At 42.5% G+C, this 18,440-nt stretch overlaps 1 protein-coding gene across 1 annotated transcript in view; it reads left to right on the top strand.

The window, feature by feature from the left end:
- The window catches only part of MRPS27 (mitochondrial ribosomal protein S27), a 52,935-nt gene that overhangs the window by 25,104 nt on the left and 9,391 nt on the right, over window positions 1-18,440 (top strand). Inside the window, exons 5-9 of the mRNA XM_081929440.1 lie at window positions 9,369-9,483; window positions 10,957-11,035; window positions 12,059-12,174; window positions 12,358-12,460; window positions 17,432-17,574. Of these exons, the coding sequence (XP_081785566.1) occupies window positions 9,369-9,483; window positions 10,957-11,035; window positions 12,059-12,174; window positions 12,358-12,460; window positions 17,432-17,574 (556 nt within the window). The remainder of the gene's footprint in view (window positions 1-9,368; window positions 9,484-10,956; window positions 11,036-12,058; window positions 12,175-12,357; window positions 12,461-17,431; window positions 17,575-18,440) is intronic.

The raw sequence follows: 18,440 nt of genomic DNA, 5'->3' as shown, positions 1-18,440 counted from the left end.
GATATGAATGATGTGGACCGCCCTGAGATCCATGCATGGAAGGCAGTATACTAAATGAGTGAGTGAGTAAGTAAGTAAGTAAGTAAGTAAGTAAATACTGCTCTTTCACCCTTTCCCCTTTTTCCTTTTTACATTTAGAGAAAGACAGCTTTTTCTCTCTACAGTTTCTATTTTAGAAGCATGAACGTAATCCCACTGAAATCAGCTGTTGCATGCATGAAATTTTGGGTGTAGCATTGAAGTTGTTTGTAGTTGCAGTGCTGCTGAGTTTCTGGATTGCTGTACAAATATGAGCACGTCAATACAGCAGTTTGAAACGTAGTAGCACCCAACAAAAATTTTAAGATCCTTGTGTTGTTTCTTCTGCTTTTAAGGGCATACAGTGGTACCTCGGGTTAAGAACTTAATTTGTTCTGGAGGTCTGTTCTTAACCTGAAACAGTTCTTAACCTGAGGTACCACTTTAGCTAATGGGGCCTCCCACTGCCACTGCGCGATTTCTGTTCTCATCCTGAAGCAAAGTTCTTAACCCGAGGTATTATTTCTGGGTTAGCAGAGTCTGTAACCTGAAGCGTCTGTAACCCGAGGTACCACTGTATACACAAATTATATTCTCTTGTTCCTCTTTAAGTAATCTCAGTGAATTATTGGCTGTGGCTCCAAACTCTCAATCACTGGTATATATCAGATCCTCCATTCCTCTTACAGAGTTGAAACAGAGATTCTAGTCCCCTTTTTATGACCCTCTGGCAGGTAGCACATTCTGCCTCTCTCATCTGCTCCAAGAGCTGGAAAAAGCTGGGCTGTGGCCTTCCAGACCCGGTATTGCCTTCATACTCTTTGCACTTAAGTTTTGGTGTAACGTCCCAGGGTTGCATAGTCAGGCTTGAGTTACAGGACCTTGGCTAGTTCTAAGCAGTCAACTTGCTCAGACAAGTCTGGAGATCAAGGGAGACCTGTTATCCCTCTTGACCCAGGCTCTGCTTCGTTGCCAACAATGGACGGCCTTAAAAAAAGTAGTCCTCTGGCTTAGAGCCTAGCACTCTGTCACCTTTCAGTCAGTGCCTTCCTTGTGCCTGCTGGGATGGGGCACAGGCACTGAGGAGTCTGAGGGTGTAGAAAGAATCTGTCGTAGGTGAGTTCTCAGTTCAGAGGTTTCTGACTTCAAGGGGCTGTGGCTTGCTCCACTGGTTCTCTTCATCCAGTGGGCTTTTCTTTTGTGCTAGAGTCCTGGCTGCTGCTTGAGAATGAAGCCTTGACAGCTGATGGCAGCTGATCAAGGGAATGTGGCCTTCTGAAGAATTCACAGGCTGTGACAGTGTTTCTTACATGGAGCTTTCTCTATCTTATTTGGAGAAATTTCAGCGTAATCCTGGGGTGAGTATGATTTAGTCATCCTCCGCTGCTTGAGAGGGAGAGTTTGGAAATGCCTTCCAGTTCAGTGGCTCTGAGGATCTGTCGGATTGATTTCTTTGCATAAATATTAAAGATCAGAAGGCCAGAGTTACAGCGGGGCTCTTTAGGGATCTTTCCTTTTGAAAGAATAGGTGATAAGGAACGTGGAGGAATAAAGATAGCAGAAAGCCACAGGGAAACCTCATGGTCTTTCCATTCAGTACACAAGAAGTGCCAGAGGGTCCCCTCTTCATTTAACTCATTGGGTATTCTTTCGATTATCATAGCTGGCTTCCTGTAGGCTTCCTGCACCAAGCACTGCTCCACACAGCTCTCTTTCCTTTCAGTAAGGTTTGCGCAGGAACTGTGATAAATAGATTACACATTCCACTCCCACCCCCAGTCTTCCTCTGGTCCTTGTACATATTGCACAGCCTAGTTATATCCTGTTATCAAGATTTCTGAGCAGAGATATACTAACAGTTCCTTCAGTTTAATACTAATAATAATAATACATATTTTTAAAAGCATCTACTGTGCCATTTTTTGAGTTTTCATCCAGGTCACAGGGAACTGAAAAGGACCAAAAGGAACCAGACCCTTCTTGAATGGAGTGTTGGGTCCTTAGGGAACCTTACACACAGTCGTGCACACACTGCTACTAACAGTCATCTGAGCACGGTAACCTATAGCACCCAGACTTGGCTCTGCCGTGAGTACAGCTCATTCTCTCTACTTATGCTGGTGTTTATTACTATTGATGGGGCTACTCAACAAGAGAAGTGATCATCCCAATCCTTCAGTCATTTGTGCTGGAAACAGCCCAAATGAAACCAGTTGACGATTGATTCAGAAAGGCAGAAAGGCACAAAGGGGCGTCTGCCGCAGCAACCAAAAGGTGAGGTTACCTAGAGTTCCTTTGAATTCTACACCATAGCTATTTGACAGTGATGAGTCACATATTCACATGAGTAACCCATGCCTTTGGTGTCTAGTCACCATCTCATTACCTCAGTTGTTTGTCTGAATCCACCTGAAGTTGTTGTTTAAAAACACATTTTGGTGCTTTGATATTCAGAGTGACAGTTTGCCTTTCAGGCCACTCTTCCCAAATAATCAACAGGCATAATCATCCCAGAGTGACTTTCTAGGCAGTTAATAACCTCAACAACTGCAGAGTTGGAAGGGACCATTGCTACCCACTATTTTCCAGTGGCATTTGCCCCACCCAGGCCAGATCCTGCTGCTTCTAACATCCATTATCCTTCCTTTACAGAATAATCCAGTATCTCTTCTCTAGCCCTGGCTAAACAGGAGGGAGAGAGAGGGATGGCTGTTCAGCCTTTATTTGTCACAGGGAGAAGAATGTTTTTCTGGTTGCCATTACCTTGGCAATGGCTGTGACTGGTTATCTGGAGCCAATTATTATGATGTACCAGAGTAACAAGACTGGTTTAATTTCATGCTAAGTTATTGGCAAACAAAACTGTTCTCTCTGCTTAAAGAAAAATAATATTTATCTGTCCAGCATCTAAAATGATGCCATAGAAAGACAAAACCAGATGAACTCTGTCTGCAGGCAACATAAAGAGAAAAGGGGGAAGGAACAAAAAGAGAGAGCAAGCAACTGTAGAAACATCTCTTTAAAACTGAAATCTTCCATTTCAGCTTGAATCCTAAATCCGAAAGAATCCCCAGGCTTAAGAATATGAGGAACAAAATGAGTCCCCAAAATTTTGTCTTTGTAGATAAGGACAAAGCAGTTGTCAGCCAATCTTTCTGCAAGATAACCTTAGTAAGGGAACAAATGAATTTTGTAGGAAGTTTATGATACAGTACTGAAGAATACTTTTTCTTGAAGGTTTTCCTACCATGTTTCAGAATTCACATGTTTCCACACCCACAGTGAGGGCAGGATGGGGAACATTCAAAATGGCTATAGAGTTGTCTAGAAATTTGGCAATATGTCCTACATTTATGATTCTACAGCAGCCATTCATGATTCAAATGAACCATGATTTTATGTTTGTATAACTTTTGAAGCTACAAATCTCACCATTTGCTCCTTGGCTACCTACGTTGTGACAGGGGAATATGAGTGAAAGCTACTTGTTGGGTCTAGAAACTGACATACCCAGTAGGAATTGTTGCTCACTATGGACTGGTATCTTGGGCTTATACAGTTGTTAATGGTAAGATTTAAGGGCTCCTGTTGGAAAAGGCATGGACCTGAAAACTCCACATCTTCTTAGTAGGGGCAGTTCTTTCTTTCTGTATCTGTTCAATTCCTGCCCTACTGTGCCTCAAGGGACGCTGTGGGTTAAACCACATAGCCTAGTACTTGCTGATCAGAAGGTCAGCAGTTCAAATCCCCGTGATGGGGTGAGCTCCCATTGCTCGGTCCCAGCTTCTACCAATCTAGCAGTTCGAAAGCACATCAAAGTGCAAGTAGATAAATAGGTACTGCTCCGGCGGGAAGGTAAACAGCATTTCTGTGCGCTGCTCTGGTTCGCCAGAAGCGGCTTAGTCATGCTGGCTACATGACCCGGAAGCTGTACGCCGGCTCCCTCGGCCCGGAAAGCGAGATGAGCTCCACAACCCCACAGTCAGCCACGACAGGACCTAATGGCCAGATGTCCCTTTACCTTTACCTTTACTGTGCCTCAAAGTGATACCTGGGAGGCATATGAAACTGGAGGTGGTGTCATGAACATAACCCACAGTGCTCTGGTGTTGCTGTTTGGTTAATCAAAGCTGTCTAGCTCATATTTTTAGTAAGGCCCCCAATGCTCCCCACCCCCAACTATTGTAAGCCTCTTGTCAGCTGGTGTGTATATGTTTGCATTTACTTTCTTTGTGTGCTCCTGTCTGTCACAACTAGCAAGAGACTTGTCACACTCCCCCCCCCCCCAGGCCAGTTAGGAAATATGTTGTGGGTTCTGTTTTCCTTTCTTTGAAACCCTCCTCCCTTTTTCAAATGTTAATCCTGTTGCTAGGGAGAAGTTATACTAGACATGACATCATTCATGTCTTCCCAAGCCATTCCTCTTGTGGCCATCCAGGGCTGTGACTTGTTCCATTCCCAAGGGGAGCTGGTACCCTTTGCAAATAGTGTTTGGTGTGTGTTTTGCATTAAAATGCAGCGTTTGGAAATTCTGAAGAAGCAGATTTCCAGTTCCTGTTACAGTTGGAACATCCATCTGAACTCTGGTTTTCTTAGCAGTAAATATATTCTTCTGTTTTAATTGCAATACTATGCAATGCTGTCTAAAGCATATCCCTGTTATCAGATCTGTGCTTTAAGCTGCTGGTAAACAGATACTCTAAATACTTCTTTTTCTCCCCCCCCCCTTTTTTTAAGACAAATGTGTAGCATCTCCACTGACTGGAAACTTGTAGGTTTCCTCAGCTTATCCCCCCCCCTTCAAAATGTCCTAAGTCTCTAGAGATCAAATTTAACAACATTATATATTCAGGCAACAAACTTCACTGAGTACAGAACGTTAATTTTACATGCTGTATAAATATCTCAAGAGTTTTCTAATGGCAAAGAGCATTTATGTAATGGAGTAGAGAGGGAAATCAATTGAGAACTCTGCTTAGTGTTGTTTAAATGTTGTATTTAAATGAATTCAAAGCTTTAAATTTGTTTCTGTTAGAATTTTTTTAAGAATACAAGTAAATATTTCCATGAAAGATGTAAAGTTATTTTTGTATGCCACAACTGCTGCTCGAATTTTAATAGCCAAGAAATGGAAAACACAGGAATTACCAACGGTGGAAGAATGGCAGATGAAGATGATGGAATTTATGGAGCTGGCTGACCTCACTGGAAGAATCTGCGACCAGAAAGAAGAGGAACATCAAGAAGATTGGAAGAAATTTAAAGGCTATCTGAATAAATATTGTAATATTAAAAATTAGAAGATATTTGAAAGTACTAATTAGGCCTAGGATTAAATTAGTACTGTATTTAATTAAATAAATGAGATTTAGAATATTAAGAAAAGTTAATAAATTAGACTATAATTAGAATATTGTTTTGGAATAATGATATTGGAAAACTGCTACATTTAGTTACAAGGAAAATTCAGATGGAAGGGACCAGAGGAAGTCAAGCAACATGTTTATGACATTGGATGTTTAACTAAATAATCAATTTGTATTGTTTATGTGTTAGTTGTTATATTTTTTATTTGTTGTTATTTGCTGTACTTGTTTTATGTTTTTTTTCTTTTTTCTTTTTTTATTCTCTGTTGTATTTGTTTTTACAATATGTGTTATATTTATAAGAAACTTAATAAACATTATTGCAAAAAAAAGAATACAAGTAAATATTTCAAGACATTACAGTTTGCGAGCAGGCAGCAATGTTTAAATGTCTTGAGTTCCAAATTGCATGTACCAGACCCTTTGCGCAGGCAGTTGTATGTGCATAGATTATTTAGCTATTGTGGTTGGGATTTTTTTGCACTTATGCTCCACCTTCCTTCAAGAAACTAAAGGCAGCATATGTCGTGACAAAGATTACGGGATTCACGAACTACCAGAGGTGGCTGGCTGTCAAGTGTGGCTGCTAGATAGTCACATGGAAGAAAAAGGGCTCATCACCTGCATCTCACCTTCCAGCCAAGGCTGCAGGAAGCATTCCAGCTCTGGCCCATGTGTGGTCCTTTCAACTCTCAGTTAGACTTCTTGGCTTCATGCGCACCTCACCCTGTAGGACCTTTCTGTTTGCTCCAGGCCAGTGTTGGAGCAACACTCGCTCCTTAACAGTGAACCTTGTGGCCCATCCTGTTTTTGCATCCAGCCTTGCAGTCCTGCTATCCACGATTCTGACCACTCGCTATCTCACCCATACACTTGTCAGTTTGGAACAGGAAACTTAGGAGATAATTGGGGCCCCATACAGGATTTTCCGTTCTTTGTGACTGGATGCAGATCTTGCTGTCTGACCTCTTCTCTCTCTTGCTGTCTAGTGAGCCAGTCAGTACCAATTAGGTAATTGATCCATCATAATATGATTCAGCCTTATTGCCTGTAATTGATGCTTCCTGCAAGCATTTTTGAGCCAGGCCCCTAATGAAAGCAAATATAGGATCTTCCTGTTCTTAATATCAGAGTTCAAGCGAGAAATGTAGGAACCAATTAGATCAACCAAATGGACATTCATGGCTTGATATTTTAAATGTGCCTTTAAAAAAGTCTAGCATTAATATGAAGGGAGATAATCTGTCACTTACAACATAGCATATATACATCCTTTAGCTAGCAGCTGGGTCTCTACTAACACGGCCGACTGCTGCAACCTCCCCCTCCCCTTGGTAATCTGTATAGCCGGTAGCCATAAGGGACAATTCTCTGAAACTCACTAGAGGGAAGTGAAAAGGGTTGGTGGCTATAATAGTCTGATAAATGTTCTGGAAAGCATGCTCATTCAGATGGAAGAACCAATCCTACCACTAAATGGTGCTGCAGTTTGGCTCCAGGCTGCTAGCATCTGCGTATTAGTGCTGTTCATTCATCCTGATGTTCTTCAAAAAGAGGTCTGGGCTAGAGCTCACTGGGGGTTTGATCTAATGCTTGTTAGCCCTCGTTGCTCACGGTTACATAGATTTTAGGTTCTTCACGGTTACATAGATTTTAGGTTCTTCTGTCTGAGGCTCAGACAACGATCGAGACAAATGTTGAGGGAGTTCCTTCTCCCCTTCAGCCCTACCCACCCGCCTCCCAATTCCTTCCTACTATTAAACACAATTGAATTCTTTTATACCATTAATTTCCCCCATAAAATGTTGTGGTGTTTCTTTATACAGATAAGGCCCCTCTAGCATTTTCTAGTCCCGGATTTAAAACTCTGTAATACTCAATTGTAAAACTCTGTCCTTTAGGAATACTTTAAGGGCATGAGAGTTTATGAGAAAGTTGTTGGAACACTGAAGATAATTATATGTTTTTCTACAACCTAAACCAACATTTCCATTTCTAAATCCTAGTCTGGAAACCACTAGCGTCCACTGTAAAGTAGTTATCTAGCCCTAAAACCTTGTGGCATTTCAACACTACTGTTGGTGGTGTTTTTATTTTTGGACCTCTTTTGTCCATGAAGGATGACTTCCTCTGGGCAATTATTTTGGTTTACCAGATTTTATGCCTTGACCTTCTGTAGATTGTCTTGCACAGAGAGCCTGATTCTAGGCTCTGGGACCCAATTCAGGCTTTGCATCTTGCTGCCAAAAGGCTTCTCACACACTATAATAGTAGCATATGCAATCAAGCTGAGTTGAAGGTGAGATTTGTATTTATATATAATGCACGTGTATTTTTGTTGAGGTGTAAACCGCACAGAGACATCTCAAAACACAAATGCATGCTGCTCCAGCACAGGCCGTGCTCTCCCATTGGGGAAAAGCTTTTTGGTGGTGCGCATGCCGGAGCATGCAATGTATAAATCCTACCACAGCACCCTTTAAGCCTAACAGGGCTGCATCTCATGATTAATACTATTCCTACCTGGAAGTAACTTCTCTTTTATTTTGAAACTATAGCCAACAATAAATAAGAAGACAGTACATAATACAACAATCAGTGCAGGGTGTTGTTGCTTTTTGAGGTGGGAGGGAATGGGAGAAGGGTTGCTTTGGGAAATGCATTCCCGCAAGGCCTCCCTCCCTGAATGTGCACAGTTCACCCACCTTGATCTGCTCCTTTGTTTGCTTCTCCCTCTGGGCGCAGCCTGCACTTGCTCCTAGCGGGAGAGGACACGACACACGGAGCTCAGTGCCTCTCCTTGCTCATCTCACTGCTTGCTCTTTGAGGAAGGAAACAGGCGGCGCAGCAGGGCAAGAAGGCTGACGGGATTGGCAGTGGGCCCCTGCTGGGCAGCGAGCCTTGGCAAGTGCCCAACAATGCCGAACCCCTGACTCCAGCCACCATGATAATAATAGATCACAATGGCAGAAGCTGATCTGCTGCAGCTTGTTCTGAATACTAAAATCCATGAGCTGACAATGCGAGGGGCTGTTTAGTCTGATATTAGTATTACCTTTCTGAAATAGGTTTGTTTCTTTTGTTATCCTGATTTCTAAATAGCTACCTCTGTTTAAGAAAGCGCTTCAGATAAGAACTTTCATATTATGCTGCCATCAGCAATATTCGACTACCTACATACAAGTTTCCACAACTTCCTACTTGCAAAGCACTTCCATTTCACGACTGAGTAACATGCGAGAGGCGGTTTTTTGTACATCTCCTGCATAACTCCATTTTGATGTATCCTACATACTAACTCATTCATAGAACATGAAGGTAGAATTCAACATAGCACTAGTGTGTGTGTGTGTGTGTGTGTGTGTGTGTACACACACAGAATAAAGTCAACAGGACTCCTCTCCTCCGCCTCATGTGCCCCCTCAACTTGTTATGGGTTCCATCTCCCTCCAGAGCATATTTAGGGAGTGGGTGGCTTGCAGCAAGAGAGAGGAGGGAGAAAGCCAATTATGTGAGTGGACCTTGTTCCATGCACACAACTTGGTTGAATTCCGCACTAGGTCCTTCTGTAGCCGTTTAAAAACAAGATGGAGGTATCTGGCACTGGGCCGAAAAGCTCACACATGCACCCCTTAACAGAACTGTTTCTGTCATGTGGAAAAGTGGTTCTGTCACTTCCACAAGGGTAGAGATGAAAAGGCATTTTGAAGGCAGGGGTGGTGGTGTTTTTCTATATAATACTGGGTGGATTTTCTCATGTTTCCCCTTCCTTTTAAACAAACAAGGTTATGCATAGGTCCTGTTCAGTAGCTCTGTACTAAACATGGCTAAGTCTGGATCCAGCTCTCTTTATAGATCTACCCCCTGAAACTACAAAGAAAATCTGTGTTTTATACTGCTTATGTTTAATTAATTCACATACCTTTGTAGGTCAGCATGTGTCTGGGTCTCTTTTAATTCTTTATGTTTTGTCTCATCCCTTAGGTTTCGTCACAGCCCAAATTGCTTTTACTTGAGAGACTGGATCATCCACAGCTGGATCAGGCAATGCCTGAAGTTTGGGGCACAGGATAAAGCTTTGTACACTTTGCAAAATAAGGTGATGTTTTAACAAGACATTTTTTCAAATGTTGTTAAACGTGCATAGTTAGCTGCATCTGAAACCTTTCTGTGAACGTGTCTCCCATTCAGAAGACTGCATTCTTTGTTTACGATGAAAGTGTAGAATTTTAGATAAACTTCATGCAATCTCTGCTGTTTCCTTTTCGCAGTGGAGCTGATCAGCCAAATTTAAAGAAGTCCCAGCTATTTCCAGGGTGCGGGTGGGGAGTTAAACCCATGCTTATATATATATATATCTCCTGGAATCAGTCAGACCTGAATATGTTCTTTATTGTCTGGATTGCGCCCACCGCTTATTTTAAAGTTCTGTGTTGAATGAATTATTTAATTTATTTGAAGTATGGTATTGTGGAACCTGTTGTGAGCCTTATAGGCAGCATCAGCAAGATGTTTTCTACCGAACTCAGAAATGCTTTGAACAGGAGTGGGCAATAATTGCCTGTAGATAACCATCTTTGCATTCCCAGAGGCACATGATCCTTGCAGCATTTATTGTTTTGCTTTTTGGCTTTTCCTTTTAGCTTAAATTTTAAGTTGGCAGCGGATGATGTCTCCTGCTTTAGTGATGCAGAGACATTCTTACGTCTGCACACAAAGGAATTCGGTCTTGTTCCTAAGAGGACCAAAAGGCTTGTGGGGAAAATTCTGCAGGAACCATCCCCTTAAAATCTACCGCTTGGCAAGAAACACAGTGAAGTGACAGTCATCTCTGAACAATCTTTGCCTCTGGCATAGAATATAAAGGGCTCTTCCACACTGCACATCACTAAATGTATCCCTGTGCAATCTTACTGCAAATTTTTAGCTATAGGGAACATTGGAAGAATGCATGCATACAGGTGGCTGGTTGCATGAATGCACAAGTTTCTGACTGCTGTTTCTGTGAAGCGTTTTTAAAACCCTGCTCTTCAGCTTTAAAGGCTCCCAGAGCACCTTCCAGATCGATGAAAACCAAGACAAAGACTTCGTGATGGTGAAGAAAAGCTGTAGCAGCAGTATCATTGCTGCATGTAGAGCTCTGTTTTCCTTCTTGTTGAAGGACTACCTTAAGAGCAGAGACATTGCTGGAAGTTGGCAAACGTAGCTTTACTAGGTCCCCCCCCCCCAAGAACACAGTTCAGAACAATCCATGCTACCAGTTTTGAACATCTGAAGCCTATGAGAGCTCTGGTGGCCCAAGTGGATAGGCAGTAAGGGATGAATGGCCAGCTATATGCAGTTGCAGTTTTCTACTTGCCTGGTCAGTACTGGGCAGTGGTATGTTCCAAAGGACATCCTTCATCCTGCTCCCATTTCAAGCAGTGAAAGACAAGTAAAAGTGGGAGATTTACTGGTCCAGGCATCCCCTTGACCTTGCTGTACTGTGTTACACAGTTGTATCATAGTCCAAAATGAAATGAGATGAGATGCTAGAAGTATGACTGTTGTGCTTTCCACTTGTTTTTTGCAGGTTCAGTATGGAATTATCCCAGATTATTTTACCTTCAATATATTGTTGGATTCTTTTATAAAGGATGAGAATTATGAAGGTAAGTAAGCATATGTCAGCTGCTGGTCATCATGCTCTTCCCTGTTTCTTCATATTTATATATGGCCCCTTTGGACCTCTTTCTGTTTATCTGATTTGCTGTGGTTTTAATGGGAGGAGCAAAAAAAAAGGTAAAGAACACTGAAATCCACCTTTTTACTGAGTCAGGACATTGATCCTTCCAGCTCAGTATTTTTGACATTAACCGGCACCAGCAGTTCAGAGTTTCCAGCAAAATTCTTTTCTCAACCCCAGTGCCAATCATGAGCCAGAGATCTTTTGTATGCCTAATGCATCTTCTACTACTAAGCCTCTGTAGCCCTTCTGCAAGCGAGGAGGTAAAAATTGAGCAGGTCGGGGTGGGTGTGTTATTAATGTAATCAAATCACCCAGTGCAATTCAACGAGGGTTGACCGAGAGTTCCTTTGTATCAACATTATTTTCCAAAGTTTTTTAGTGGAAAGTGCCATCCTTTCCTTAAGCACTTCTAAAACTACTCAGGAAATAATTCCAAGAATTTGTGCATTGTTGCTCGTATCGAGATGCTGTGCCCTCCAGCAAACTTAGGGCTTGTTGTCAAGAGACCTTGCCTTAAGCTGATAGCCCCTGAATTCATTTTGGAGTTAGCTTTGTTGACACAGTCCATGAAGTATTCTTTGATTAGGGTGTTTGTGAGTTTAAAGTCATTATGTGTAAAGTACTATGGTCTTGCCTCCCACTTGCGTACCATGACTCTTATCCTCTCTCACTCCCATTTTAATTTTGAGGAAGGTCTCCTGGCACAGAGCGGAACAGTTGCATAGATAAGATACACCAGCTTTGTGACTGCTTCCAGATGTTTTCCTTATGTGCCTCCTGGTTCTGCAAAAGGCAAATGTGTTCTTCTTCTGGTGCTGCATTTTTTTTGCACATCAAGATTCCGGTGTAAAAGAGGAAAGCACACTCATGTCTTTGGAAACTACTGTGGGAAGAAGAGTCTTGGCAAACCACTCCTTTAATTTTTAAATGTTTTGTTTATTGTTAGATGCGATGGCTGTGGTCACTGAGATAATGATACAGGAAAGTTTTGACAAAGTTTCTACACAACTTCTCTCACTCTACGTGATGTACAAGTATTTGACAACCAAATCAGAACTTATGGTAAGCTGTGGCTCAGATGGTAAGATACATGAAGGGGTATGTGCTCCATTCATCTGACTAGCAGCTTCCATTACAGAAGAGTCAACGTGGGCCAGCGTGTATCAGAGAATATATTTTGCATGGTGGTGAAAACCTAGCACCAAATGTGACAGCGAATGTAACAGCAATGTTTGCTATTTTCAGTGGGAGGAAGAGAGGAATCTCGGAGCGTCCCTCTTCTTGGCAGGCCTGAAGCAGACCAACACGGTGGGATTCAGTTCCCAGCTGTATGGCTTAGCACTTCTCGGTAAGTTATATAGTGTTTCATTGCAAGCACTTTAACATGCCGCTTTATTGGTTGATTAGAAGTAGCTGGATTAGTGAGATTCTTCGATTTAAATTCTAATACAGTGGTACCTCAGGCTAAGAACTTAATTGGTTCTGGAGGTCCGTACTTAACCTGAAACTGTTCTTAACTTGAAGCACCACTTTAGCTAATGGGGCCTCCCACTGCCACTGTGCGATTTCTGTTCTCATCCTGAAGCAAAGTTCTTAACCCAAGGTACTATTTCTGGGTTAGCGGAGTCTGTAACCTGAAGCGTATGTAACCCGCGGTACCACTGTCTAGCCTTTTGACGGGTTGCAGAATTAGAACTAAATCAAGTTTTGTGTTTTGGCATGCAGTCCAAATAAATCATAGATGTGTGAGGTTCAAAAATCAACTGGATGTTGTTGCTGCTGCTTTAAATTCCTGCTGAATGCATGAAAATCCCAGTTGGCTGAATCATAGAATTGTAGAGTTGGAAGGGACCACGATGGGGACCGTCTAGTCCAACCCCCTGGAATGTGGGAATCTTCTGCCCAACGTGTTGCTTGAACTCACAGCACTGAGATTAAGGGTCTTATGCTCTGCCAACTGAGCTTTGTATGTATGAACCCTGCTTCCTGCCAAGTTCTCTCTCTCTCTACTCCCACCCATTATCCCGAAGCTGGGGGACGAGCGGGAATACCTACCTTGGAAAAAGAGTAACAGGGCCTAAAAGGCTACTGCAAGTGATGTTCAGGGTGTCATTTTCTACTGGGTATGCAGCTAGTAAGAACATAAGGAAAGACTAGTCCAGCATCTTGCCTCCCACAGCAGCCAAAAAGATGCCTATGAAAAGCCCACAAGCAGGACCTGAGCATCACTCCCCTTTTGGGTGCTCCCTATAAACTGATATTCATAGATACACTGATGCCTCTGAGACCAAAGGTCGCTTATTTATTCCTCATGCTCAGCTCAGAGGTTGCTAAAAATAGTCATCATAAAAATGCACAGTTAAACGTAACAGTAAAATAAAACATCGGATATAGTATTAACAGACAGTGATATGGCAGTGTAATTCTGATTTTGTCCAGAGGCCCGATGAAATAAATGTGTTTTAAGTTGTTACTTGAACAACAACAATTTATTATTTATACCCCACCCATTTGGCTGAGTTTCCCCAGCCACTCTGGGCGGCTCCCAATCGAGTGTTAAAAACAGTACAGCATTAAATATTAAAAACTTCCCTGAACAGGGCTGCCTTCAGATGTCTTTTAAAAATAGGATAGCTGCTTATTTCCTTGACATCTGATGGGAGGGCATTCCACAGGGCGGGCGCCACTACTGAGAAGGCCCTGCCATGTGTAGCAGCCCCATAGACCACGTCCGTTGAGGGAACCATGAGCAAGGCCACCTGGTACGGAGTGTGGGTGGGTGGGTGTTTATGTAATTATTCTTTAAGTCATGGGTAGTCAAACTAAGGCCCGGGGGCCAGATCCGGCCCAATCACCTTCTAAATCCGGCCCGTGGACGGTCCAGGAATCAGTGTGTTTTTACATGAGCAGAATGTGTCCTTTTATTTAAAATGCATCTCTGGGTTATTTGTGGGGCATAGGAATTTGTTCATTATTTTTTTTCAAAATATAGTCCAGCCCCCTCACAAGGTCTGAGGGACAGTGAACCGGCACCCTGCTGAAAAAGTTGGCTGAGCCCTGCAAAGTTTAAGTACTTGAGTCCTTAACTAGGACTAGTTGGGTTGTCTGTTTTTGTTTCTATTATGTATTTTTTGTTTTTTATACAGTGGTACCTTGGGTTAAGTACTTAATTCGTTCTAGAGGTCTGTTCTTAACCTGAAATTGTTCTTAACCTGAAGCACCGCTTTAGCTAATGGGGCCTCCCCTGCTTCCACGCCGTGCCACCGGAGCACAATTTCTGTTCTCATCCTGAAGCAAAGTTCTTAACCCGAGGTACTATTTCTGGGTTAGCGGAGTCTGTAACCTGAAGCGTATGTAACCTGAAGCGTATGTAACCTGAGGTACCACTGTATTGTGATTTTATGCTGTGAACTGCCCTGTGATTTACGGGCGTGGGACGATATAGAACGCCAATAAAAAATAGTAGTCCTTGATAGCTGTATCCTCTATTAATTTATCTAATCCCCTTTTAAAGACCTCCAAGTTGGTGGCCATTGCTACATATTGTGACTCCCAGTTGTGCTGTGAAGAAGTCCTTCCTTTTGCAGTTTTCAAACTACAAGCACCATGATCCCTGGCAGTAGATGAAGCTCTAGGCATCATTTGCATCTAAGATGAGTCCTTGTGGGATTTCTTTTGTATCAGACTAAGAACCTTTATTCCTTAAGAAGGGTGGGAGAGCAGAGCACCAGCAGAGGTTTGGTGTGGCATTTATTTTGAGTTGGGCCAAGCTTGAAGGAGGCAGGACCCAGCTCAGAATGGGAGCAGATTTTTCAGGTGGTGGTGCATTTTGAATTCACACCTTTAAAAACTTTTTCTATCCCTAAAATAAAGAATAAAATAAAGTTTCCTAAGTTTCCTAATCACCAGAATACCAATAGCAGATATAAGAAGCTATATATATTGTCCTGGAAGGGAGGGGTGTCAACTCAAGAGCAACTCTTCAATCTGTCTCTCCACATGATTCCATAAACCCACTGAGATTCCGCACCTTTGGGGGGGGGGTTAATTCTGAGGCTACAGTGTCTGAAGTCCCCTGTTTCAACACCCTTCTTACGTTATATTATGATTTTATTTCATACAAGGTTAAAAGTCCATGAAAGTTTTGCTCTTCTCCATTCCTAGCTGTTAATGGCATGTTTACCCTTAGGTGCAATACAGTTTTAGTCAAAAAAAAAGTTGGATAGTTGCTCTCTCTCTAAGTTTCACAGCTTGTTAACAATGATAATAATGCCTGTGGCAGGTCAGGAGGAGGGCGCTGATTCTGATTTTACCTGACTTTAAGACAAAACTGCATCTGCAGTAGGAACCAAGATGAAAACTGCTGCAAATTGGCAGAACAAATTGGCAAATTGGTTTGCTTTTCGCTTGAGCTATTGACACATAAATGCATTCCTCCCCTCTTTGGTTACTGCAGACGTATGTATGTATGTATATTTAAATATAGCCCAAATAATATGGGAAGCCGTTGCACTTAGCAAATCATTTTACTGTTGTGTGCTAGTGACTCCGCTGACATTGAGATTCAGAAGATCAAAAGCTATTTTCTGCTATGTCACATATTCTGCAGTCTTGCCAGTTCTAATGGACTAGACCTCTGCAAAGAGTGAAAGATGTCTGTGGGCATAGACTGGCCTGGAGCACCTTAGCAGTTTATATTTAGCCATCGCCCAATGAGTGTTTGTTTGCGCACACATTCCCGTGCTTCTCTGTGGCTTCCCTGTTTGGGGAAGAGAGATGAAGGTGTGTCACAGTGGTTTTCATTGTTAGATGTACCTTTGTGATTAACGTAGACAGTTAAAGGTGATAGAAACTCCAGTAAGAGAATCAAGGCCACATCTGAAATGTTTAACATCAATTATTGGGTTTCACCAGAAAGACAACAGCAAGGGGTGGATCCTGCTAATAAATAATCTTAGGTTAGCCATTGCTCAGGTTTTAATCCATGCGTAGTTTAGGATTACTTGAAGTGTTACGCAGAAAAGGTACTTTTGCCTTCCTTTCCTCCCACTGGTAAAACCCCTCTCCTGCATTCTTAGCCAGCTGCTTCTCTGCACACCCCTCTCGGTGCTCCTTGTCCTTTCTATGTTTTTCCTTCCCTCCCCACTTAAAACGTGGTTACAAAGCATGGATCCACATGGATCCTCAGGATCTTTGCATTGGGTCACCCCAAATTCACCATCAGATCACACCATCAGATCACATAGCATGTCCATGGCTACAGCCTGCACCAAAAAAATCACGCACCCACTGTTGCCTGGGGCTGCAATGGTGCAAAAACGTGGTTACAAAGCACAGATCCACATGGATTCTCAGGATTTTTGCATTGGGCTACCCCAAACTCACCGTCAAATCACATGTCTGTGGCCACAGCATGAAGCACAAAAACGATACATCCACTGTTTCATTCAGAATTTTTTTCCTTGTTTTCCTCCTCTAAAAACTATGTGTGTGTTATGGTCAGGTGCGTGTTATCGAGCAAAAAATACGGTATTTGCCTGAAGACATCTGTGTAACTTCCTGCGCTTGGCAAAACAGTAATATGTCTTGCGGCTCTTGGTGCTATGAGTATACAATAATTAAGGAAACCAAATATTGTCTCTAGGTAATAAAGGACGCTAATATGTCATGTGCAAGTTAACACTACCCTCCAACTCCCCTCACCATACAACTAGTGTGAATATTTTGAACATTGTTTGGCTCTTTCCAAGTTCAGGAAACTTACAGATATGATCAAGCAGAGAAGGAGACTAAGGATTCCCACTCCTCTAGCTGAAGCCTCCATGTGAGGTAGTTCTTGAGGTCTACCTGACCCTCAGGAGGGGGTTTTGTTGTGTGTTTGGGGGGGATATTGTGGCAAGAAAGAGACAGGAAGACCCCATTGTTGCTTTTTTGACTGACTTCTACTCATTTTCCAGGTACAAACAATGACTATGTCTGAGGTGGGAATGAAAGCAGAGGTTTAACTCTTTCCTCCCACACCATTGTCCTGACAAGACTCTTCCCTTGGTGCTGTGTTAATAGCAAACAAGTGGAGATTTTCATCAGGACCCCAGCAGGGGAGAAAATAATTTAAGTTTTCTCTTCCAACATGCTGTAGCCCCAGTGAAAACCAAGGTGCTCTGGATGTGCTGTCCAAGTAAAGACACTGACGTGATTCACAGTGATGTGTTTAGCATCTCGTCTACTTTGAGTACGGGAAAGCTGCTTCCAATTTTAACGGTGCTTTCTACTTTAAATAATGCAGTAACACTCACAGTGTCTGTTTTAATAATAACAGGAAAAGTGGAGCTGCACAAGGGGCTACGAGCTGTGTACCACAAAATGCCGCTCATGTGGACCCCCGGGTACCTGAACAGAGCCTTGCAAGTGATGGAGAAAGTGACGTTGCTTCCTGATGATACAAAGCTCTGCAAGGAAGCTGTAAGTGGAGAACTGTTGTTTTACAAAGCAGGGCCTTGTGCATTTTTGAGAAGAGATCCTATGGGTTTTCAAAGGAGACCAGCAGCCTAGTGGCTACTGCTGTTTGCCCTGATGTTTTACGTTGCTCAAATTTCTGTTGAACTGATTGCATTCAGTGGCATTTTTCTTCACCTTGAGGAGGAACCTCCTTTCCAAAAGACTAGAGGTACACACTTAGAAAGGGCAACTTTTCGCTTTTCGGCTTCTTGTTTCTGCTTCTGACTTGGAGGGTGCCAAAGAGGCAAAGTGCCTGGCAGAGTTTTCCTTTTCACCCTCTGCTCCTCATGTAGTGGGGAGAATAAATGGTGTATTCTGGACTCAAGTCAAAAAACAGTATAGATTATTTATTTATACTTCTGCTAAGCAGTTTACAAATTTTAAAAAAAACAACCTAAACATACAAACTCACCCATAAAACAATTCAGAACATTAAAATAAACAGCCATTGTTGAAATGTACAGTAAAACAACCCTGCTGAAAGAGTTAAAACAGCAAATAAAGCAGGACGTTCAAATCAGGGCATCAGGGGAATGCTTGTCTAAAGAGGTTTCTCTTTAGGAGCCCGTGGAATGCCCATGCTGATGGGGCCTCTCATATTTCAGCAGGGAGAGTAAAGTTAATAGAGAAAGATTTCCCCTTCCAACTTCTCTAGAGTTGTATGAAATAATCATTTCTCCTGTTGGCATGCATGGGTGGGGAACCTCTTTCAGTCAGGGCCGCGTTGCTTTTTGGGCATCCTGCATGCCAGTGATGATCAAAGCCAGAGGCAAGAGTGAGCAGAGACAGGCATGCAATTCTTATCTTTGTGCAGTAGGAAACATGCCAGC

The sequence above is a fragment of the Podarcis melisellensis genome (assembly GCF_964234715.1).
Source record: "Podarcis melisellensis genome assembly, chromosome: 11".
NCBI lineage: Eukaryota > Metazoa > Chordata > Lepidosauria > Squamata > Lacertidae > Podarcis > Podarcis melisellensis.
Note: the sequence above shows the minus strand (reverse complement) of the source record. Positions and strands in the feature narration are given on the sequence as shown.